Raw genomic sequence first — 25,576 nt, forward strand, 5'->3', positions numbered from 1 at the left:
GGTAGCAGGACTCAAGCAGTAAAATGACCAAGTTGAACAGAAGATGGAGAAGTAGCCAGGGTTACACGTAGACTGTGTGTATGTGTTTGTGTGTGTTTGGTTTGGTTCTTTAATTGAGGATGATCTCAGAATTCAGAAAATATGACTTTTCCAGACCCTTTTGCATCTAACTTTATATTTATGGTATAAAAGTCACCCTAATTGCCTAAAGAAGTAAAATCTTAATTTCATTTTTATATATTCAAAACAAATAGCATGAAGATAAATCTTGTATGGTTCCATTGAGCTTTATGCTATTTTTTAGGTCTGGCTGCCTGCAGTAAAAGCTAAAGGGTTGGAGATTTCCGGAACATTTACTCACCGCCAAGGACACATCTATATGGAAATGAACTTCACCAATAAAGCTCTGCAGCACATGACAGATTTTGCAATCCAGTTTAACAAGAACAGGTAAGAAGCCTGAGTCCTTGGCTCAGTCATGAAACAGCATTGTGCCTTGTGTCCAACAAGAGAATGTTCCATTTAACAATGCATTAAAAACTCATGTCAGAGGGGCCCCTGGGTGGCTCAGTCACTTAAGCGGCCGACTTTGGCTCAGGTCATGATCTCGTGGTTTGTGGCTTCAGACCCTACATTGGGCTCTCTGCTGACAGCTCCAAGCCTGGAACCTGCATTGGATTCTATATCTCGCTCTCTGCTCCATCCCTGCTTTCACTCTGTCTCTCTCTCTCTCAAAAATAAATAAACATTAAAAAAAAAAAAAAGAAAAAACCTCTCATGTAGACAGATGTTGGGTGTAGAGTGAGCGCTGCCTCTTGTGTGTCTGTTCACCTGTCAGCTTCAACTCTGGAGGCCCTGAGGAATTTTGTTGGGAAATTCATCCATATGGAATAAGGAAACCAGAACTTACTGTCTTCTTAAAGGATTCTAGGACTAGAATGTTTTTAATAAACCATTTACCAAAAAAAAAAAAGTTTTAATTGAAATCCATTTATTCATTTAACAAATAATTGTTTAGCATCTATGTGTCAGACATTCCTTTGTGCTGGAGCTAGAGTAGTGAACAAAACAAATGTGTGTCCAAATCCCACACATGGGAAAAATGAACATATTTTAGTTGATGTAAAATATTTGAAAGATAGTCAGTATACCTGTTAGCTGAATAATAGAGTCTGACAATCTATTTTTAGCAATGAATTCTCTGCCTTATTAAGGAAGAGAACATGAAAATGTAAAATACTGATGTCCTATAGTTCTGAAACATTACTGTTCTTTATTAAATACTGTGGTTCAGGAAACTGCCTGATAGAATTTGATGGCCGATTCATAAATACAAGATATTCAAAATTGTTTCTAACAGAGTAATAATTGGACCCCATAAAGTAGATTTAATAAAATTTGTTGGTGACAGCTTGCATCAGTGACTGTCTTACTTCTAAGCATTTGGAAATAACTTCTATATCCTAGATTTGGAAGTTGGCACATTAAGTGTCTAGAAAGTCTTTGTTTCCTTTTGTCAGACTAGTTCTGTTTCCAGCTGTTTGGCGGGAGCTGGCCAAGTTAAAAGCTAAGGCTGGTGGACAGATCTGTTGTAATAATGGTAATCTACATAGCCTACCTTCCTGCTTCATATCTATTTGTGTTTCCTTTTTTTTTTTAAGTCTGATATTGAGAAAACCTTATATCTTTGTTGATAAGTTCTGCTTTTTTCTTTATAAAATTCCTTTAGTCCCTGTTTTCTGTGAAGATAGTCTCGATTTCCTACTGTAACTTATATCTACTCTGCCTCCCACATTGCCTGATGTCAATAGTACTGTCTTTCTTTGGATTTACTTTGTACCTAAAGTATGTTTAAAATTCTACTTCTTGAGAGGCGCCTGGGTGGCTCAGTCAGCTCAGGTCATGATCTCGTGGTTCGTGTGTTCGAGCCCCACATCGGGCTCTGTGCTGACAGCTCAGAGCCTAGAGCCTGCTTTAGATTCTGTGTCCCACTCACACTCTCTCTCTCTCAAAAGTAAATAAACGTTTTAAAAAATTTAAAAAAAAATTCTACTACTTGATTTGTCATCTTTGAAGTTATTTATGAAAGATGAGAGATGCGGCCAAGAGCTTATTTTTCTGCTTTCTACCTTCTTGCCCCCTTTCCCTCCCTCTCTCTCTCTCTCTCTCTTTTTAAACTTTATCCCCATCTTTGTTTTGGCTTGGATTTGTGCTTACTGCCAGTCCTTTTATTTAAGTTGATTTAAGTTTCCATTATCCTTTCTTGGATGTAGGATCCTCAAAGGGGTCCTGTAAACAGCAGTCCTGTAAATAACAGAGTCTTATGGGGTTAAAACTGTGACATTTATACTTGAAAGTCCTTGATTTAAGTTCTTTGTTTCATTCCCATCTTTTGTCATTGAATGTTCCTATGGAAAAGTCTGTGGCCAGCCTCATTTTTTCCCACGTTAGTGTGTAGGTGATGACATCATTTTGTCATGTTTTTATACAGTTTGTTTTGTCTGAACAGCGTCCCTAATAAGGTCCCCATACGTGCCAGTTGGTTGATGATAAGTGTCTTAAGTCTCTTCTAACCTATAGGTTTCTATTCTTTTTTTCTTAAATCTATTTGTAGAAGAAATTACACATTTTATTTGTAGAGTTTCCCACAGTCTAGGTTTTGCTGATTATATCTGTAAATTGGAGGTAGATCTATAGGCTTGATTGGATTTAGACTTGATATTCTGGCAAGATTGCTGCATGGATGGCAGTGATTTTATTCTCTGTGTCTCCTACTGTGTTTACCATGGTGTCTCTTCTCTTGTTCTTTGTAACTGTGTCCCTAGCAGTGTAATTTTATTTTTTCTGTAATTTTTTGTAAGTGATGAAGTCTTCTCAGTCTGGTTTCTTTTGCTTAGCATAATGCTTTGAGATGTATCAGTTATCTGTCCATTTTATTGCTGAGTAGTATCCATTGATGAGTATACCACAGTTTGTTTACCTTTTACCAGTTGGTGGAATTTAGGGTTGTTTCCAGTTTTATCTTTTATGATTATAGCTCTATGAATATTCATATACAAGTCTTTGGTGGATATATGTTTTCAGTTTTCTTGGGGAATTACTTAGCAGTGGTATTGCGGGGTCATATGGTAAGTGTGAGAGTTTTAGCCGTTCTGTATCCTTACCAATTTTAGCCTTTCTTATGGATTTATAATAACTTGTATTTAATTTATTTCTCATTTTAATTTTCATTCCCCTGGCCCAGTTGATTGTCTGACCTTGATCTCAGTTCAGGTCTCGATCCCAGGGCTGTGAGTTCAAGCCCCATGTTGGGCTCTGTGCTAGGCATGAAGCCCACTTAAAAAATCTTTTTTTCTTATTTTGCATTCCTCTAATGACTAATAATATTGAACAATTTTTTCATCAGCGTATTGACCCTTCTTATATCTTCTTTAGTGAAGTGTCTGCTCAGATCTTTCTTTTTTTAGTTGTTTTATTATCAAGTAGTTAAAGTTCTTTGTATATTCTGAATACGAGTCCTTCGTCAGATATACGTCTTGTGAATATTTTTTTGTGGTTTTATTTTCTTAACTGTCTTTCACAAAGCAAACATTTTTATTGCTTATACTCTTATTCTTAAGAAATCTGCCTGACCCATGGTTACAAAGGAGGTTTTTTTTTTAATAGAAGTGTTCTAGATTTAGCTCTTAGATTAACTTTTATTGTCCATTTTCAGATAATTTTTAATGGTGTAAAGTAAGAGTCAAAGTAAACTTTTTTTCCAGAATAACCCTTGAAACCAGATACTGTAAACTATCTTTGTTCTTTTTCAAAACTGTTTGGCTATTCTAGGTCCTTTGCCTGCTGGGATTTTGATTGAGAGTGCAGTAAATACATAAATCAATTTGGGAGAGAATTGACTTGAAACAGTATTGAGTTCTAATCCATCAGCTTGCTTTATATATTTACTTAGATCATCTCTAATTTGTCTGCACTGTTCTATAATTTCTCATGTACCATCTTGCACATCTGTTGTAAGATTTAAGTATTTCTTGGTTCTGATGTTGTAGTAAATAGGATTCTTTTCATCTTAATATTTGTTTCTTACTGGTGTATAGAAGTAGAATTCATTTTTGTATATTGAAGTTGTGTCTTGCAACTTTGTTATACTTTTTTTTATTATTTTCTGAGTTTTATTAATTCTCCTTTACCTTCTCCTGCTCTCCTTCTCTTGGCCATCTCTTCCCCAGGTGCTTCCTTCACTGTTGTGTCCTCCTTTGGTAGCTGCACTTGCTTTATTAAGTGTATTTTTCCCTTAACTTCCTGTATAAATGTTTCATAATTTCCATTGCTTTTACTTCAAATCATTTTCAAGTATGTTTTTTTTGTCAATAAGGAAGTTTTCTACTGCTCTTTTTCCACTTTTATGTAATAGTGTCTTTCAATGTGTGCTGTGCTTAAACCATTTTGATCTCCTATTTGAATGAGCTAGAATTTATAAGACTAGCTTAGGAGACTCCTGTAGAATGGGAAGATAAGCCAGGGTTGTTTTTTAGGTTTTGCTGCTCAGAGATTCTCCCTCCTTTACTGCCGTGTGGCCATAACTCCTTTGCCTTTCAGAATCTGACTTTATTCAAGAATACTTTTTGAGTCTTAAGTTCTACAGATTTTCTTATTGGTCTCTGCCTCTGTCTTTTTTTTTTTTTTAATTTTTAAATGTTTTTATTTATTTCTGAGAGAGAGAGACAGCGTGAGTAGGGGAGGGTCAGAGAGAGAGGGAGACACAGAATCTGAAACAGGCTCCAGGCTCTGAGCTTAGCTGTCAGCACAGAGGCTGATGCGAGCCTCGAACCCTCGAACTGCGAGATCATGACCTGAGCTGAAGTCAGAAATTCAGTCGACTGAGCCACCCACATGCCCCTCTGCCTCTGTCTTCCAAGGTATATGTTTCCCCTTTAGAAGGTGGTACTTTTTTTTTTTTTTTAAATGTTTATTCATTTTTGAGGGAGAGAGGATGAGCAGGGAAAGGGGAGAGGGACAGAGTATCTGAAGCAGGCTCTGCCCTGACAGCAGCAAGCCCGATGTGGGACTCCCAACTCACGAACCTCGAGATCATGACCTGAGCCAAAGTAGGAAGCTCAGCTGGCTGAGCCACCCAGGTTTCCCTAAAGGTGGTGCTTTTTTTTTAGCTCTATCACCTCCAGGCCCTGCTGGGGATTTTCCATCTTCTTTCTTTACCTCACCTCTGTGTTGTTTCCTGTTTGGTCTTTGGCCCACTCACAGCACTTGGCACTTGGAATGGGGGTTCTCTTCTGAGAATGGGTATTTCTCATCAAGATGTGAGGCTGCTACCACCAGTTGCCTCTGAACTCGCTGTGCATTTCCACTGCACCTCTCTCTCACACTGGTTCTGCTTATCTTGTGTGCTTTGGCCACACGTATATAATTGGGAATTTGTAGGTTTTCTCTAGCTTGTAATTTTGCAGAAGATGAAATTGTAGATTAGTAAAGAATTTTTCCCTCCTTTGTTTCTTCTATATCATTTCTAAGAAGAGCATTGAGAATATTAGGAACTAGGCTAATGGCATGTTTCTATCCCAATACCTCCTTCTGACAGAGTTTCCTGACCATGAGAGCAAGATCAAAAGAGCAGAATGAATTTTTTGATCTATAAATGTTATGCCAAAATGAGTGATGTGTATTCTCAGGATCACTTTATTATTACATTTTGATATTCTAAAGAATAGTTTAGGAAAAAGAAAATATTTCTTCTGCCATCCTGTGACTCTTGAAAGATATTACCTATATAAGCTCTATATTTATTTTATATATTCTTAAGTCTTCTTTCTCCTAAGAATTATCTAAGAAAAGATGTTTTAAATGTTTTTAATGTTCTTATTATTTATTTTTGAGAGAGAGATAGAGACAGCATGAGCAGGGGAGGGTCAGAGAGAGAGGGAGACACAGAATCCGAAGACAGGCTCCAGGCTCTGAGCTGTCAGCACAGAGCCTGATGTGGGGCTTGAACCCACCACCGTGAGATCATGACCTGAGCCGAAGCCGGACGCTTAGCTGACTGAGCCACCCAGGCGCGAAAGATGTTTTAAAAAAGAGATAGAGACGTATTAAATCTGTCTCTCTAGTGGTGTGAAAATATAAGAAACTAGCAAAGTAATTATGTACTTCTGTTTTCTCCTTCCTCAAATCCATTTAATGGGAAATAAGGGTTATATTGTAATAAGTGTTATAGGAAATTAGAAATATTTCTTCCATTTAATTTTTTTTAAATGATGTTTTCAAGGCATCTGGATGGCTCACTTGGTTAAGTATGTGATGCTTGGTTTCATCTCAGGTCAGGATCTCAGTTTGTGAGATTGAGCCCCTTGGTATTCTCTCCCCCTCCCCCCACTGCTCCTCTCCTGCTATCTCTCTCTCAAAATAAAGAAATAAACTTAAAAATTAAAAATATTTTCTTCAAATGGAGTAAAGAGCCACTGAAACTGAAAGATGTGCCTAAATCCTGCCTCCTGGTTAACCTCTGGAATTTCTTCACCATCTTTCCTAGCTTTGGTGTCATCCCCAGCACTCCTCTGGCCATCCATACACCACTGATGCCAAACCAGAGCATTGATGTCTCCCTGCCTCTCAACACCTTGGGCCCAGTCATGAAGATGGAACCTCTGAACAACCTACAGGTTAGAGTTTTACTTTACTCGGGGAAACTTGGTATCTTCCCCATTTTATTTCATTTATATATAACACAGGCTCTTCTCTCTTCCTTATATTAGGTTTGGTCATGGAATATTCAGGTTTGAAATAACTATGGAGAAGAATTTTATTTTTTATTTAAAAGAAAAACAAGTCCTAGCAGCGTGTGGCTAACTCAGTCGGTAGAGCATGCAATTCTTGATCTTGGGGTCATGAGTTCAAGACCCATGTTGGGCATAGAGTTTAATTTAAACATAAAAACATATATTTTTAAAAAGTCCTACATTGACATAAGAAGTTATTCATTACTTCACTCAACAAACATTTAGAAACTTTTTAAGATCTTATTTACAAACTTTTTTCTTAAGACTTTTGTAGTTAATTTGTCATTTATATGAGAATAGATTTCAATAGAGATTTATATAGAAGTTATCTTTGAGCCACAACCACAAATATAGTTATCTATATTTAAAGACCCCCTATTAGCACATACGGTAAGTTACATGTTAGAGGAGCTCAGAACTTTATCAGGTCTGCAAGAGCCTCTCAATCTTGAAAATATTGAATCTTTTAGAATGCTTAAGTACTAGCTGAGAGTTTCATTCAGTTTTCATTTGTTTTGAGTTTCTCTTTGAAATATAAGCCTTCTGGGGTTCAAGAAACATGAAGGCACAATAGTAAGTTTGTAAGTGGAAGTGTGGCAGTGGTGAAGTGTGAAGTGGAAGTGGTGCAAGCCCTGGGTGTTAGGGACTTATAAATGCCCACAAAGACAAGAGAGACAGTCTCGGGCCTACCAGAGATGGGGAACTGTAGCTGATCTCTGCACAAAGCTGATACCCTAGGAGAGGAACTCCCTTAGTGGAAGGGAACTGGTGAAAGTTTTCCACTAAGGAAGGTGATGGAAAAGTGTCTCTCTGACCAGCATTCTGGATGCCCTCTATGATGAATCCAAGGCTCAGTATTTTGCTATATATGGCATAATATACAGATACGTAGTCCAAATTTATACAAGCTATTTGGTGCAGTATTTCAAACCAGTAAATGAATGTGACATTGGTCCAGGACTGGTGAAACCCAGGGTACCTGGCAGAAGCAAATACAAAGCAGTCATTTTGCAAGAGCTCTAAACTTCAGGGCCATCAGGACTCGCAGCTCCAATGAAAATGTTTACTGAAAGTGAGCTCACAAATTGAACCATAAAAAGAGGGCAGGTGTACTGTGAGAGACAGAAGACACAACAAAGCAGAAGACGCATATTCCCCTTCCACCAGGAACTTGAAATGAATAGTCTGAATGAGAATAAAAATTTTAAATATATTGAAAATGATGAAAGAAAAATATCAACCTTCCACTTCCCAGTCAGGACAGGTAGGATAGCGTCGCTCAGTGTTTCTGGAAACACCAGTGTGAGACCTAATGCTGAGATACCAGCAGTAGAATTACTTGGAGTGAAAACCCATGTTCTTCTCTAATTTAAATATCAGCACACCACGCCTGTTTGCAGGTTCACTACCTCAGTGCCACAGTTAGTTGATGGCTCTTTGTCAGCAAAGGGTATAATGATTCAGAGCAAAGATGAGTGAGTCATGATAGAACTTGGCTCAGACTAGAAGAACAAAACAAGGCTTACTGTGCAGATGGAGCTGGCTGTTACTATGACAAGAGCAGTGTGTTAAGAGGCTTTTCCAGCACAGAATCCTGAAGTAAGGAACTAACCCAAATCTCCATCTGCTCCCTTTCCATTGAAACCTAACCTCCTGTTGGCCCAGAGAGCCTCTAGCATAATATTTGAGGACAGTCAGCAAGAATGCTTTACTTTAGGAGTAGGAATGGGAATTTGGGTCACAGAAACCAGGGCAAATTTTCTGCTCTTAGAACAAAAAGGAAATAATAAAGAAATGAATGTCAGTTTACTTTCCTATTTGCATTTCCATTTCTCATTCAGGGAAATGAGCATCTGGAATAACCCTCGTAAGAGCACTTGAATGTTAGTCCAAATCCCTCCCTCAAAAGTAGGGATTAGGATTTGTAAATATTTGTTTTTGCAAACCTGAAGTTATAAGAAGCAAACATTTAAAAAGTTTCCACCTAAGTAGCTTTCTCTAGGAGAAAAGAAAGAAAACTTCCATCTGTAGTCCAGTATTTACTTATTGTTTGAATTTTCTCCATGGTTCTCTTCTTTCAGGGATGTTATAATTATGGCTGTTTTCTCATTAATTGGTGTTTCCCAGTGGAGGAGATAAAAAAAACTTAAAAGAGAAAAACTTTTTCTCCCTATGAGCAGTTCTATTTAATGTCTGCTGGTAGGAGTTGAATGTTATGACCAGTTTTAAGGTGGGTGGGTTTCTTTAGATTTCAGCTTCCATTCTGCCCTTGTCCCAGGATGAATAAAAAGAATCCAGTATTAACTCCCAGCAAACTTAGATCATAAAGATCTAGGATAGAGCCAGGTAAAAATTAATTGATATATAAACATTATATTTGCATAGTTTTTAAATTCAAGAACTCCTGTAGGAAAATTAGTACTTTTCTACACTTTGGACTATAAAATCAGTAAAGAAAAAACATTTGGAGTTTGAGAAAATGAAATTTTGAATGCAGTGTGGGTTTAACTATTTTGGCTAATTTGATATCAAATAAAGGACAGATAAACGCAGCTGCCAGAACTTAATGTAGCTCTTAGTACAAAAACTTTTCATTGTAATGCTCATCAGACTACTTAGTGGCTTATAGCCTGTCTGAAACACTATTGAAAGGTTAAAAAGACATGGGGTGCCTGGGTGGCTTAGTTGGTTAAGAGTCTGACTTTCACTTAGGTCATGATCTCACGGTTCGTGGGTTCGAGCCCCGCGTTGGGCTCTGTGCTGACTGCCAGCTCAGAGCCTGGAGCCTGTTTCAGTCTGTGACTCCCTCTCTCTCTGACCCTCCCCTGCTCACGCTGTCTCTCTCTCTGTCTCCTAGAAATAAATAAACATAAAAAAAAAGACACTGTTTCCTCTTAAACTGTAAAATAGATTATACCTTAGAAACAAGAATTAAATACCTAGTAGAGATATGACCCTAGAAAATGTCTCCTACTGAATGATGTTAAAGCCTTCATGAATCCACCTTATAAGTATTACACAAAGTAAAGTTTAGCTTGCTTCTGCTGGGATCTTCTTTTGAGTTTATTTATATCATATAATTATATTCTTTGAAAAAGAGTCCTGATTCCCTTTATTTAAACGAAACCAAAACACTAGCAAATGTCTAAATGAATTATTTCTAAATGAGTCTTCTCTGACACCCTTGACCTTCATTTCATCTGTGTTAGTTGCTTAGAAATATTTTCCCAATATACTTCTTTAAACGTGACACCTGGCAAGCGACTGCTTCAAATCAGTGTCTGCAAAAGGCAATAAACTTACAGCATCACACGTATTCATCCTGGTCTTTGCACAGGATGCTGTAGAGTTCTCACAGCTGCTTGGCTTCCCTTCTCACTGGGCTGTAAACTCTTAGGGGATCATTGATAGCACCATTCTTTCAAGTTTTAATCTTGGCAGGGTTATAAAAACAGTTTACAGAGTCAACTAGTTCTGTAGTTAGTTAAGAAAAACCCAATCCCCAGTCTAACATGGCCCCCAGTTTCTCTTTCCACAGAGTCAATCTCTCTTTGCCTCTTTAAGTTGATACTTTTGCATTTACTTCTCTATCTCTGAATTACATGCTTGTATTGTGACTTCTGGATTTTTCCATTTTAGGTATTCTGGATATCTGTTCCCACTCACTGACATTATCTTCATGCCTGTTTCCTATCCTTCTGTCCCTCCCTCCTCCCCCCCCCCCCGTTATTCTGCTAGCTCAGAATTTGCTTTAATCAGAGCCCAGTGTTTACATTATTATGACTGTACTTCAGACCTGAGCTATGAAGTGTAATTATTTTTTTCTCCATAAAACTTTGTGTAAGTAGTTGGATACTTACCTGTTAGTATGTGTCTCTTCTTGTTTGCTTAATTTTTAAGTTTATGTATTTTGAGAGAGCCTGTGCACAAGCAGGGGAGGGGCGGAGAGAGAGGGGAGAGAGAGAATCCCAAGCAGGCTTTACGCCATCAGCGTAGAGTAGATCCTGGCGTTGGGCTCGATCCCACAAACCTTGAGATCATGACCTGAAAGCCAAAATCAAGAGTCAGATGCTCAACTGACTGAGCCAACCAGGCGCCCCATTTTTTGTGTGTTTTTAGCTATAATTCAGTCCCAGCTTCCAGTGAAGTCAGACCCTTCAAAAACAGTTTATCACTCTTCACTTTATTGAAGTCCCCTCTGGAATCTTCTGACCTGCTCCATTCTGGACTGGTGTTTTGTATGTGTGAAACGTGGCTGTGATCCTGGGCCTCCCTTCATCACCATTCCACAGTTCGCTGCTTTCACCTCTCTGCTCTGTTGGGTCTCCTTACTGTATTTTTCTTTTCTTTGTTTACTCCCTCATTTTGGTGAAAAACATCCTCCAGTAGCTTCCTGAGAATGGGTACGTGGAGAATAAGGTTTTTAAAGTTTCATGTGTTTTACAGTGTCTTTAGACTTGTTGACCGTTTCTATGTTAACCTGCGAGGTTAGAAATCATTTTCCTCCTAGTGTGATGCCATTCAAATTCTTGACATTTTGATTCTTGATGCGCTGTGTTATTTCTTGTTGATAGCTTGTACTATCCTTCATCCCTCATGTCCTGAAAGATAACAATGATATGCCTCAAGAGGTATGAGTCCCTTTTCACTCACTGTATCAGGTAGTGATTGGGCTTTTTCAAAGTAGAAACTCAGTAGCCCAAATTCAAATTCTGGGAGGTTTTTGTTTGTTTGTTTTTAACTTTTGTAGATTTCCCTAAACAGAAAATGCTATTTATCTTATTGAATGTCTTGCCATTTGGGTGTTGACCTGTCTGTGTAAATCCCTGTTTTTCCCTCCTATTTTCCATCTCTTTCTCCTTTTGCTTTACTTTCTAAAAACTTTTTATGGAAAATTCTTAACATTACAAAAATAAACAGAATAGTGTAATGGTATGTATACCATACCTGTCATTTAGCTTCAGTAATTACCAATCCATGGTTAATATTATGTCATCTATACCGCTCTCCATAGCCCTACTCCATATTATTTTGAGCAGATCTTGGACATAGCATTTCATCTGTAAATATTTCAATATATAGCTTTAAATAGAAGGATCTCTCTCTTTTTTTTTTTTAATGTTTTATTTATTTCTAGGAGAGAGAGAGACAGCATGAGCAGGGGAGGGTCAGAGAGAGAGGGAGGCACAGACTCTGAAACAGGCTCCAGGCTCTGAGCTGGCAGTCAACACAGAGCCCGATGCGGGGCTCGAACCCACGAACCGCGAGATCATGACCTAAGTGAAAGTCGGACGCTTAACCGACTAAGCCACCCGGGCGCCCCTAGAAGGGTCTCTTTTAAAAAAATATAACCACAGTAACTTGTACACATTAAAAAATTAACAAGAATTCCTTAATATCAAATACCCAGTCAGTGTACAGGTTTCTAATTATCTCAGTACATTGACCTTTTTGTTTGTTTTTATCATTACTGTTTATTTGAATCAGTAAAGCACACATATTATGATGGTTTGATATCTCATAACTCTCTCTCTCCCCCCTCCCCTTTTTTTTTCCCCTAGGAGAGAGAGAGAGACAACGTGAGCAGGGGAGGGTCAGAGAGAGAGGGAGTCACAGACTGAAACAGGCTCCAGGCTCTGAGCTGGCAGTCAGCACAGAGCCCAACGCAGGGCTCGAACCCACAAACCGCCAGATCATGACCTAAGCGAAAGTCGGACGCTTAGCTGACTAAGCCACCCAGGCGCCCCTCTCCCTTTTTTTTTTTTTTAATGTTTATTTATTTTGAGAGAGAGAAGAGAGAGTGCTGAGCTCTCAGTACAGAGCCTGACATGGGGCTCGAACTCACAAGCCATGAGATCATGACTTGAGCTGAAGTTGGACACTTAACCACCCAGACCACCCCAAGCCACCCTCTCATAACTCTCTTTAGCTACAGTGTTCAGCAAGATAGCTACTAGCCACATGTGGTTTTTTAAATTAAAATTAAATAAAAATTTCATTTCCTCATTTGCATTAGCCACATTTCAAATGGACATGTGGTTTGTAGTTGTTAGGTTGGGCATTGCAGAAGCAGAGCTTTCCCATCTTTGCAGAAAGTTTTCTTGGTCAGTGCTGATATGTGAGTACCCTGTCTTTTTCTTTTATCTTTGGTTTTCAGCAGTTTAACCATTATGTACCTAGGTGTTTTCCTTATGTTTATCTGGCTAGGGATTTATTGAGTGTCTTGGATCTGTATGTAAGTTGATAGTTTCTCCCAAATTTGGGGAGATATTGCCATTAATCCTCCATATGTCTCTCTTCCTTCTGAAACTCCAGCTACACAAATGTTAGACCACTTAATATTGTTCCTCAGATCATTGAAGATGCTCTTTTTATCATTTTTCTCTCTGTTCATCAGATTGGATGACTCCTGTTGATCTGTCTTCAAGTATATTTACTCTTTCTTCTGTAGGCTACAATCTTCCGTTATTTCATCCAGTATAATTTTCCTTTCAGATAATGTACTTTTTAATTCTAGGATTTTCGTTTGGTTCTTTGCTAAAATTCCCCATTTGTCCACTCAGGAATACAACTGGAGAAGCCTGTTTCACACCATACTCTCCTTCATGCCATCTCTACCCTTTGGCCATCCCTTGGACCTAAGGGTATACTTACCCTCAGCAAAAGTGATAGGTTAGAGGTCTCTCAAACAGGCCCTGGAAACAGTGTTGGGTCTGTCTTCCAGGAAATTCTGTGTGTTCTATCTGGGGATATCTCTTTGGTCCTGAGGATTCTTCTATCCATGGGTTGCAGGGAGGCCAGAGGAGGATCAGAGTATGGCTTTCTAAACTATGAGACCCAGGGCTGGACCACCAGTGTATTCATCACTGAGGGCAGCTGGAATCCTCTATGTCAGTACTTCCACGTCTTTTTTCTTGGGCTGGCTTAATTCTTCCAAAAATTATCTTTGACTCTCTTGTCTAGAATATAAAGGCTTTCTGCCAGCATTCTGGAAGCTAAATTGGGAAAGATGGCTGGAGAGTCTCAGCATTCATTATGCATAAATTCACTGAATCCATCACCCCTATCCTCTCAAAGAATTCATCTTTAGTTTTACCCAAGGGTTGAGAGCCTAAGGTAGCTTAGTATGGTGGTGGGGATCTAAGACTCCCAACAGCACTCCTCTTTCTTTTAACACCATCTCCCTACAGTCCCCTCCATACATTTCCCGAGCCTGTCTGTCCTGAGCCTTTGAGATTCTGTGGTGGTGTTGCTAATGCATGTATTTTACAGTACCAAGATTTTATTGCTATTGTCCTTTTTTGTTCTCCCTAGTCTTTATAATTTATACCTTTAATTTTTTTCTTAATTAATGACAAAATTTCTTCCAGGAGAAGGAAAATTAGTAATTTTCAGCCTACTGTCTATCTGAAAGTCTGATAACACCTTTATGAAAATTCTTCCTTCCATACCTCTTAAAATTAGGAGGAGCCTTAGAGGTAAACCTAGATATGGTTTTTCTTAATGATCTATTGCTTTTAAACCCCACATAAGCATTGTTTGATAATAGGATTAATATTAATTAGGGAAACTGTCTCTTTTTTTTCTTTGAATGTCTCTTCTAAAACAAGTTCTATTCATTTTAACCTTTGAATGATGAGGGGAGAATATGCTGAAGATCCCAGCTCCAGAGAATGCAGTCTTACAGTCCTATTTATTCATATCTTTAAGGTCATTGTCAGCCAAAAGATTCCGGGGGTGGGGTGTGTGTGTGTGTGTGTGTGTGTGTTTGCCAGTGTATGGCCCTGAGAAAATTCTGTGCCTTGGTACCCCTACATTGCAGTTCCAGCCTGTGAGACAATCAGTTGCAGATGGTGCCTGTCCCTGATATTTCATGGCTTACGTATGTCAGTTCACACTCAGAAAGCCCATAACTGTAGCTATTGTACAAAAAAAACTGGTAAATGCTTCCAAATGGAAGACCTTTTCAGCAGCTTCCATCAAATGAAGCTAACCAGCTTGGCAATTGCTGATTTTTCTTGACTCTCATGCAAGCCAAACAAGTTCAGTGTTAAAAACCTTCTTTGGGGGCGCCTGGGTGGCTTAGTCGGTTAAGCGTCCTACTTTCGCTTAGGTCATGATCTCGCGGTTTGTGGGTTCAAGCCCCATGTCGGGCTCTGTGCTGACTGCCCGCTCAGAGCCTGGAGCCTGTTTCAGAGTCTGTGACTCCCTCTCTCTCTGACCCTCCCCTGTTCATGCTGTCTCTCTCTCTCTCCTAGAAATAAATTTAAAAAAATTAAAAACAAAAACAAAACCTTCTTTGGTCTTCCAGAATCCACAATTGAGGACTCTGCACTCATGGGACTACATGCTGCTTGAATAGCTATTGAGTCCTTGAAGTGGTAGATTTTATGGGAAGTATAAGAGATTCCCAGGCCGGACAGATAGATCCAATGCTGAAAATAACCCCTGTAGACAGGATGGAACCTGAACTATTCCATTAGCAATATGTAGGTCATGGAGTCTTGGTTATGAAAGATGAAAACATTTTACTACCAAAGGAAAGAGAAAATTACTTTCTGTGATTGCTGCTTCAAAAAACTTTTTAATCTTTATTTATTTTTGAGAGAAAGAGAAAGCAGGGGAGAAACGGAGAGAGGGAGCCACAGAATCCAAAGCAGGCTCCAGGCTTTGAGCTGTTAGCACAGAGCCCAATGCGGGTCTTGAACTCACGAACCATGAGATCATGACCTGAGCCAAAGTCAGACACTTAACCGACTGAGCCACCCAGATGCCCCATTGCTACTTCAGATTTGATACATTTTTCATGTCTCATCTGAGAAATTAGACTGCCTTACATACTAGATATTGCTTGACTAGATTATCCTTATTGATAATACTCCTTATCCTTTTTATCAAGATATTCAAGATTCTACTAGGCTGTATCTTTTGTCTTTCTGTAATAACCAGCACTCAACAACTGGCTTCTGGGACTGTTTTAGGATATACCTATTAATAGCAACTGCCCCGCTTGAATAATCACCCATAAGCAGTAGCCAAGAATTCTTTGTCCTGATAAGCAGAGGTGGTCCAATGAATCATAACTCTGGCATCAACGCAGGACACAGTTGTTCCTGAAATCCAGAAATCAGTTCTTAAAACACCCAAGCTTGTGACCTAGTTGCTCATAAACAAGGGTCTCTAAGATCAGATTTCTCAAGTAACAGAAGCCCATGCTACAAATCTTCAGCAAAAAATGAATTTTGTAAGGTAGTTCAAAAATGGTAATAAAAGTGACTTGTGGGTTTTTATCTATTAAAATTCCAGCCATCTTTATATCATGATGGTAAGTTAGGAGTTGATGATGAAAAATGGAATCAATTTTGTGGCTTTGGTTTGATAAATGGAAAGTAGACTTAACCACGTGATCTTTATGCAGTAGGGAATTTTAAATTCTGAGTAAAAAGTAGGCATCTCTTTCTATCCCTATGTTCTCATTATGGTTGATAATCTATGCAAAGCCATACAGTACATTATGGGTTGGAATTAGAGAGCTCACTGTGATTTTTCTGAGCTGGATTGAAGCCCACTCAAGAGCCATATCCTGCTTTCATTCATATTTACTCTCTTATCTTTTGCTGTAATATCATGTTCATTGAGATAAAAGAATTTGCTTTATTTACAACTTTTACGTAGGAGTTAAGCATTGGCTTCATGGTATTGACGTCCATACACCTTGAAAATAAAACTTTCAAGCCCTGTTTGTGATGGAGTTTACTCTGTATTAGCAGTAATAGCATCTCAACATCTACATGAATACTACTAGTGATTTACTACCCTAGAATGACCCATTCTATCGTAAGTTAGAAAGTTATTTATATTGAACTAAAACATGTCTTCCTTTAAATTCTATCTGTAGATCCTAATTCTGCAGCTTGTAGTTATATAGAACAAGTTTCTGTCTGAATTAAGGTTCATAGGGCTTGAAAATCCCATCAGGCAGGCCTATAATGAAAATAAATTCAGTTTGAATTCATTTTTCTCTTTCAGTCCACTTCAGGAAAGCCTAAATTTGTGGAAGGACATTTTATTTGTGTGTACTGCAAAGAGATGCCAATTTTGTTCTTCTAATTTTAAGTAGAAAAATTGGTTAGAAATAGAGACACTAGTGAATGTACTTAGAATCAGTTACAGTTTGGAGACCAAGGGAAATATTATTTAATCATTTTTGAAAAGTGTGTGAGTAAATGGTGGTCCTTGGTTTGGTAATGTTCCTTTCCAGGAGCCATTGAAGGAGTTGGAAGGCTGAAAGCACAAAACTTCTCATTTCCATAGCTCATACTCTTCACAATAATGTCCCTTCTATGGGTGACCCGTTTCCCCAGTAAAACTGCTCAGAGCCAGCATCTGTGCATGGCGGCCTGTTCCTGTGCCTAGTCATCTTGAAAACCATATGTCCTCCTTTTGTCCATGTTAAGATGAGATAATCTACTGGGACAGAGCATGTGCACACCTGTGAGCACCTTTGATTTCTGATTTGCTGCTAACTAATCTGAGATTGTATGTTTATTATCGAGAACCTAGTTTAGATTCTAGATCAGTTTTAGTCCAAGATTTAAAAATGAGTAATGTTGGGGGCTCCTGGGTGGCTCAGTCAGTTGAGCATCCCAGCTTTGGCTCAGGTCATGATCTTGTGGTCTGTGGGTTTGAGCCCCACATGGGGCCCTTACTGACAGCTCAGAACCTGGAGCCTGCTTCGAATTCTTGTGTCTCTCTCCCTGTTGCTCCCTTGCTCGCGCCCTCTCCCTCTCTATCTCAGTAAAATAGATAAACATTTTTAAGAAATTTTTTAATGAGTAATGTTCATTCACTGAGGTCTGTGACTTTCCATTGGGTCTTCTGTCTTCTAACGTACCAGACTGAGATGTGGAATATCTGATCACTTTAACTGGTAGTTTTGACTAGTCCTGTTTTCACCATTTTGTGATTCAGTACAGCATGTATTAAATGTTATTTTTTAAGTTTAACAGTAAGCCCTACATTGCAAACAGTTCATGCTGTTATAACAAATAGTATTCTGAGATGCAACAGCTGCAATCAAAGGCACATCAGCTAGACCTAGCAAAGGAGACAGAGAGGGATGGATGCCTTTAGGTTTAGAGCCTATATAGATAGGGCAGAATCTGTTTAAGGTAAGACTTTAGGATTTGGGGAACTGTCAGGCAGGCTGAAAGGCCTATGAGAATTTGCTAGCTGTTTCTGGCAACTGAAGCTGTATAGAGTCATTCTGTTGTAGGCCACTGGAGGAAGAGAGAATTTGGGGTTTGTAATAGAGGTTTCTTGATAGTAACCAGATTGGTCAGTATAGTATGGCAGGTGAGTTCTATGTTGGCAGAAAGAGGTCACATACATATTTGCTGTAAGTTTCTGATATATTTGCCTGACATCTAAAACTTCTTTAGAGGAAGCTAGGGAGCACCTGGGTGGGTCAGTTGGTTGAGCATCCTGACTTCGACTCAGGTCCTGATCTCATGGTTCATGAGTTCAAACCCCGCATTGGGCTCTTGTTGTCAGTATGGAGCCTACTTTGGATCCTCTGTCCCCCTCTCTTTCTGTGCTTCCCTCCATTTCTCTCTGTCTCTCTCAAAACTAAATAAGCTTTTAAAAAAAAAGAAAGGAAGAAAGAAAAGAGGAAGCTACCAGAGCTTTAGTGTATCTTAGCATTATTTTCCCTTATCCAGATTCCTTGTGCAACGGCTGCCCTGTTCAGTGACCTTCTCCATATAGCCGTGATCCTGTCAGAGTTTTGATAGCTGCTTAATTTTTGCTATATCACTGCCCTATTCTACTCAGCGATACATCGCCAGTCTGAAAGAACTTGTGTTAATATTTTTTTCTGAGTAGAAAAGCCAAAATCCTAGCAGTTGTCTCCAGGCCCCTATGTGATTTAGCCATGCCTTTTCTCATTGACTGCATCTGGGACACTTTTCAGTTTTAATCAGAGGACTACAAGTACAAATTCATTTTCATCCAAGTAGGCAGAACAAACATTAGAAGCTGTTGCTTCTTTACTCTGTTCATCAATATTTGAAAGGGCAAAATCGCAGCACATTAATGGACCCCAAATCCAAGGTTGGAGGTAAGTAGGAAAATAGAACGTATTTCTGTTCTAATATTTGGAGAATGTTTTCTGTTGCTAACCTATGTCTGTGTGCCAATTTAAAATAAATTGCCACTATGCAACTCTTTATTAATCTATTATCCTAGTTGCCTAAGACTATTTTGGATAATATTTTCAGAGTAAATTTGTAGGCTCAAGGGTGCTCTGTAAGTGTCTGAGGACCTCAGAGAAAACCAAAATTATTTGGATGCATGTTAGGAATTAGAGCTGAACAATTCCCTTTTACTGTAAGACCAGAAAGAATCCTGTCTTTTTCATAATCGTGATAGACAGAAAGCTAGAAGGGGACAAATTTTAAGAGCAAAAAAATTGTCTTTTGCCAATAGATATTCATTGTATCTCATTGCTCAATTCTTTGCTGGGTAACAATTGATTCAAATACACAAAACAGTCTAGGGGCACCTGGGTGTCTCAGGTCAGTTGGGTATCTGACTTTTGATTTTAGCTCAGGTCATGAACTCCCAATCTATCCATACCACTTTACAATCTTTCTTTCTTTAAAAAAAAAAAAAAAAAAGTGTTGTTTTTTTTTTTAATGTTTTATTTTATTTCTGAAAGAGAGAGAGGCAGTCAGGCAGTGTGAGCAGGGGAGGGTCAGAGAGAGAGGGAGACAGAATGGAAGCAGGCTCCAGTCTCTGAGCTAGCTGTCAGTCAGAGCCCGACGGGGGCTCAAACCCACAAACTCGTGATATCATGACCTGAGCCGAAGTCGAATGCTTAACCGACTGAGCCACCCAGGCACTCTCTTTTCCTTCCTTCCTTCCTTCCTTCCTTCCTTCCTTCCTTCCTTCCTTCCTTCCTTCCTTCCTTCCATCCTTTCTTTCTCTTTCTCTCTCTCTCCCCCCCTCCCCCTCCTTCCCTCCCTCCCTCTCTCTTTCTCTCTCCCTCCCTCTCCTTCCCTCTCTCCCTTTCTTCCTTTCTTTCATTTTGAGGGGCAGAGAGAATATCAAGCAGGCTCCATGCCCAGTGTGAGCCCAACTCAGGCCTCAATCTCTTGGTCCATGACCAAGAGATTATGGACCTGAGCCAAAATCAAGAGTTGGACACTCAACTGACTGAGCCATCCAGGTGTCTCACATGCCACTTTACAATCTTAATCTTCTCTTTGGTGTTCTAGAGATACTAAGTTGGCCTGCATTCTAATTCATGGAATAAACTCTTTGGGAGTTTTTTTGAGATGGAGATTAAACAGATCTCATGACAAGATGGGAACCACAGGAGGAGTCATGGTTATTTTGGTTTCAGTATCTTTTGGTTTCTTTTCACCTCCTTTCAAAACCAGGCCTACTAAGAGAGCTTGGCTCTTAGGATCTCCTTGCCTTTCTAAACCCCAGTGATTATAAGCTAGTTTAAGAGATCATCTAGGGTCTGTTCAGAGCTTTCCTTTCCTTTCTAAGAGCTCTTTGATCATGGAACCTTTAAATGCCATGTTGTTGCCTAGGAGGGAATTACAGACATGAGCCATTGCTTTTATCAGGAAGAGGGGAACCTGTCGAATTTTCCTGTAAGGAGTCCCACCATCCCCGTGCTCTTAACAGTGAGAAAGTCCTAACTGAGAGTAAACAAGCCTGGTTTTTATCTACGATAAGCAGCAGGTCAGTACTATTTGAGGGCTGCTTAGCTGCCGTGAAATCCATCTGCTTTGTTGGTGGAGTGAGAAAGAATATGTAGAGTGTCCTTGTTGGAATCTCAGTCTTGGAAGTAAACTAAAGATGCTGGTCAAGTTCAAATGTGATTAGCATCAGAAGGAAAGTAAATTGACACTTTCTGTGGCAGGTTTCATGATTACTTCTGCTCTATTTTTACCTGTAATTTCTTTTATACTTTAAATGTCAATTTCTGAGAATTTTCAACTTGTTGGTCCACAGGGTTTGAAAGGGAAGACCATATTTTATACTAAAGATGGTAGATATTTTGGGGGCATTGACCAGGGATGCAGAACTACAGGTAGGAACTCCAGCAGCTAGCAGATTGAGTCCCAGATGACATATATCACACAGTTGGAGTCTTTGCCATTAAAAACCTGTCACTCAGAGCCATCCCCCCAGGCTCTGTTGACTAGGTGGTGTGGTGCTTAAAACACATCTGAATCATCATTCCTCATAGAACTGGAGATGGTTGGCGTCACTGCCTGGTCCTAGCTTGGACCAGCCTGCAAATAATCTTTCTAAAAGCTAAGTGGAGAGGAGGAATGAAAGAAAAAATATTCTTCGGAGACTTGGAAAGGTCACAAGTGACGTCATGAAAGAGTAGATGATATACTCTCAGAGGTGAGCTCTGTGCCACTTGCCTGGGTTTTTCTTGTGGCCTTGCCTCCTGCGGTTATCTGTGGTGAGAGTTCAGACTGAGTTCATCTCGTACCTTTTTATAGTACTTTTGAGTACACTGGAACGAGGTTAGAATATTAATTTAGCCTGCTCATCTCCAGCTGTGTACCATAAAGAGGCTGCAGCTACCGCAGCAGGCTTTCTATACTATGGAAGGAAACTAATTGCTGCTTACAGGCCGAAGCTGACAGGCTACACTTTCCCCAGCAGCCATTGAAAGTAACTTTTGATAATCATTATTATTATTAAGCATTTATAGCCTGCTTTTGTGTTTTCCAAGTGCCTCATAATCATTTCTGTTTGCTCCTCCTATTGATGTCCCTGAAAGGCAAGTTAATACTGTTATGGTCACACATTGCACGTGACAGAGCAGAGGCATAGAGGATTAGGTAATCTGTTCTTTGGTGCCATCTGTGATTTGCCGTAGGCATCCTCAGAGCAGCTTGAGGTATGCACTCTCTTCCTTTGCCCATTGAATCCATTTCCTCACTGCATGTGAATATTTATGGCCTTTAGACTTTTCTGACTGAAACTTACAGTAAGAAATATGGCTTATGTAAACACATACACATACTACATATGTAAAACTGAAACAGTTTTGGGAAACGTTACTCAAACGTTCATGAGATGCACTATAATATTTTCCATTCTGTTTTATTTTTTATTTTTATTTTAGATATTTTTTATTTTGAGAGAGAGAGAGCCAGCATGCAAGCAGAGGAGGGGCAGAGAGAGAGAATAAATTTTAAGCAGGCTCCATGCTCAGTGGGCAGAGATTGACATGGGACTCGATCTCACAACTGTGAGTCATGACCTGAGCCTAAATCAAGAGTCGGACATTTAACCTGAGTCATGTCTGAGCCACCCAGGCGCCCCTGTTATATTGTTTTATTACGAGTTTCAACCCAGTATCTTAATTTTAAGAAGCATCATTTGGTCATGATCCACAATATTTAAACACACTGCTAGGAGGTATTTGAAGTGAAGAATACACATGGCACGTTTTCTGGAGCATCAGTTTTAGTCAAAAGTAAAGGGATAAAACACATTTTCATATTAAAACATACAGATGCATTATGAAATAGTGTGGAACTTCAAAGAAATTTTGTTCTTACGATGGGCTACTTCATAATCTACCCCCAATCCTCACCCTTCCTTCTTCTTCCACCCAGGTGCGTATGTCCAAACTTTCCTTTTCTGTTAAGGGAAGTACACTATAAAAACCTTGAGAAGTACTGTCCTTTGGGAAACTGTAGATCAGGTTTATATCTTGTCTAAACCTAAATGTTTTTCAGGTACTTTGAGTAATATATTTTACAGTTCGTGTTTTTATTGACTACTCACTGTGTGCCCGCCACTATTCTAGAAACTGAGAACACAGTAGTAAATAAGAGACAAAACCCCTTCTCTCGTAGCATTTCCATTCTGGTGCAGGGTTGTGTATGTGTGGCATGGGGACAGGCAGTAAGTAAACCAACAAATAAGTAAAATAGTATGTCAGATGAAGGCAATGGAGAAAAATAAAGCAGAGATTGGGATAGGTGGTCCTGGGGTTGGAGATTGGGTGGTGTAATTTTATAAATGCATTGATCATGGAAGACCTGTGTGGAAAGATAATATTTGATTAAAGCAAAGACCTAAAGGAGGCCTGGAATAAGCCGTCCAGATATTTGGAGGAAAAGAATTCCAGACAGAAGATACAGCAGTTGCACAAAGCTATGAGATAGGAGAGTACCTGTTTTGTGCAAGAGAAAACAGCAGACCCCTGTGGCTGACATGGAGCTAGCAGGGAGAGAGTCATAGTATATAATATCAGAGAGGTAATAGGCATCAGATTATAGGCAATTGTAACTTTGGTTTTTATTCTGAGTGAGATGGGAAGTCATTGGAAGTTTGAGCAGAGAGGTATTTATGAGCTGACCCACATTTTAAGAACTCTCTGGCTCCTGCGTTGAGAATAGACTGGGGAAGCTAGGTGTTACAGGGGGTGGAGGAGGCAGGTGCAGAAACAGGGTGACTGTTAGAAGGCTTTGTGGTATTCTGTTTACTGAGTTTGGAAAGACAGCAGGGGGTTCTGTTTAGGGATGGGGAGGGGAGATCAAGAAATTGATTTATGACATGTTCATTTTGAGATAATGAGTTATCCAAGTAGAGATACTAAAGGCAGTTGGGATATATATGTCATAATTGATTTCCCACAGACAAGTTAGGCATTGATATTAAAGCTCTCAGAAAATAGTTCTCCAGCTTGTCAGGATTATGCCTTCCTATTCTGTGTATGTTGGAATGGTGAATTTCAAAGAAAGAAACTCTCTGAAGCAATCAATATTATCCTCTTTAAGGTTCTATTTAAGAGTAGCTTCCATCGGATTGGAATTGAGCTGTGTTTTTCCCTTGATTCTTTTGGCCTAAACTCCTAAAGAGTAATTGGCATATCATCCGTGGAAAATCTAGTATTTGGGTTGTGATTCTTAGCATATAGATGTTCTTTTAGTTCAGTGATTTCAAACAAAAGAGCTTTTATGTATCATCCACGTATCCCTGCCTCACTGAGTACCAATTTGCCTAACAATAGATGTTAATGGGATTATGTTAGGCATACAGATGATAGAGGTAGAAAAAAGGCTGGAAAATGAATGTTTCATTCCATTTGCTCAACATCTTCCCCTTAATTTCATGGAACAAATACTTATTGAGCCACAGACATGTCAAAGATAGTGAGAGCCCCTGCCCTCAAGGAGCTCATTATATTATGAGGGAGGCAAATCTAAACAGGTTATGGTGGAAGTGTATGCACTGGGTGCGTGGAGAGAGATTAGAGTTTTCCTGAGAAATCTTAAACTTGAACTGAATCTTAAGATTAAATAAATAAATATGGGGCACCTGAGTGGCTCAGTTGGTTAAGCATCGGACTTCAGCTCAGGTCACGGTCTCATGGTTCTTGAGTTTGAGCCCCTCATTGGGTTAGTACAAGCCCCGCTTCAGGTGAGTGTAAAACCCGGTTTCTTTTTCCCTCTGTCTCTGCCCCTCCCTCATTTGCTCCTCTCCTCTCTCTATATATATAGTTATTCCCCAGACAGCTGAAGTGTCAGGAGAATATATTAAACAGAAAGAACAACATGTAAAAAGCCACAGAGCTATGAGTTTCAGTGTTTGGGGAACAAGAAGTAATTTTGATATGGTTGAAGTTAAAGAAATAAGGTGGAGAGGTAGGCAGGGGTCAGATCCAAGAGAACTACATACTCTTGAATGAATGCAGTTCTAGCCAAGGTTAAAACTGGGAGCTACAAAATACGAAGTCTGAAAAGCTAATGTAAGAGGGAAAGTGCCTCTCCCAGCATGACCTGTGCTGTGGATCCCCAAAAGAGAGATTTTCCTAAGGGCACAGTAGCAAGAAGAATCATTAAGCTAACAGTTTGCTAATAAGCCTTTTTTTTTTTTTTAACTCTTCCGATCTCTTTTTAGCATAGCAGTAGTATAAATTTTCACTTGAGTTTAGTATAGTTATTCTGTATTATGAAAAATTCTGAATAAAAAGGCAAAAGAGGATGAAGAGGGAATTTCTCTTTCACAGACACTTGTTATCTTACTATAAGGCAGGCCATTCTAAGTGTTCCGTCAATACTAACTCACTATTAGTGCATTCAGCACCATTATCTTCATCTGCGGACAGGACACTGAGCTAAGTACTACTTGCCCAAAGTCACACAGGTAGTAAATGTGATGGAGTCAGAATTTGAAATCAGGTGGTCAGGTCTGGTTCCCAAGTCCATGTTCTGAACCTCTATGTCTGCTGCCTTATTTGGATGTTCCAGCTTTTCAGAATTATCTAGAACAAAAGTCCCAGGATGGTTTTCAGGGTGTCCTAAAACCCCTGAAATTATATGTCAAAATGCTGCATGTATGTTTTTCAAGAAGAGGGGCCCCGAGGTAGAATGGTTTAGAACTACTGACCTAGAGGAGCTTCTCCTGTCTTTTCCATTGTTAAAGGGCTTCAATTAGAAGAATAAGATATTTACAAGCTTATTCAGACTTCTTAAGTGACACTGTTCAAAATTTATTGTTTATCTGCTTGGTCTTCCTAGGAACTGTTTCCAAAATAGACTCACCAGGCTCCAGATTTAGATTGTTATTTACATAGGATGAAGCCTTGGCTTCTGTTTTGAAAAAATCTCACCGGATGATTCTTGTATGTCTTTGGTTAAGAACCACTAATAATATCCCCTGGAAGACACAGATTATATTTTCTGTATTCTTCCTTTTATCTCAAATGTTTGGGACATAGTAAACATTAATAA

The 25,576-nt window shown here is 39.2% G+C and overlaps 1 protein-coding gene across 2 annotated transcripts in view; it reads left to right on the top strand.

Annotated features, from left to right (window-relative positions):
* AP2B1 (adaptor related protein complex 2 subunit beta 1) overlaps positions 1–25,576 on the top strand; it is a 128,421-nt gene that overhangs the window by 83,634 nt on the left and 19,211 nt on the right. For both annotated transcript variants that reach the window (XM_039222627.1, XM_039222628.1), the window contains 2 exons: positions 305–450; positions 6,545–6,674. In XM_039222627.1, coding sequence (XP_039078558.1) covers positions 305–450; positions 6,545–6,674 — 276 coding nt within the window. The remainder of the gene's footprint in view (positions 1–304; positions 451–6,544; positions 6,675–25,576) is intronic.

This window comes from Hyaena hyaena, unplaced genomic scaffold, assembly GCF_003009895.1.
Source record: "Hyaena hyaena isolate Hyena2069 unplaced genomic scaffold, ASM300989v1 scaffold_1167, whole genome shotgun sequence".
Taxonomy (NCBI): domain Eukaryota; kingdom Metazoa; phylum Chordata; class Mammalia; order Carnivora; family Hyaenidae; genus Hyaena; species Hyaena hyaena.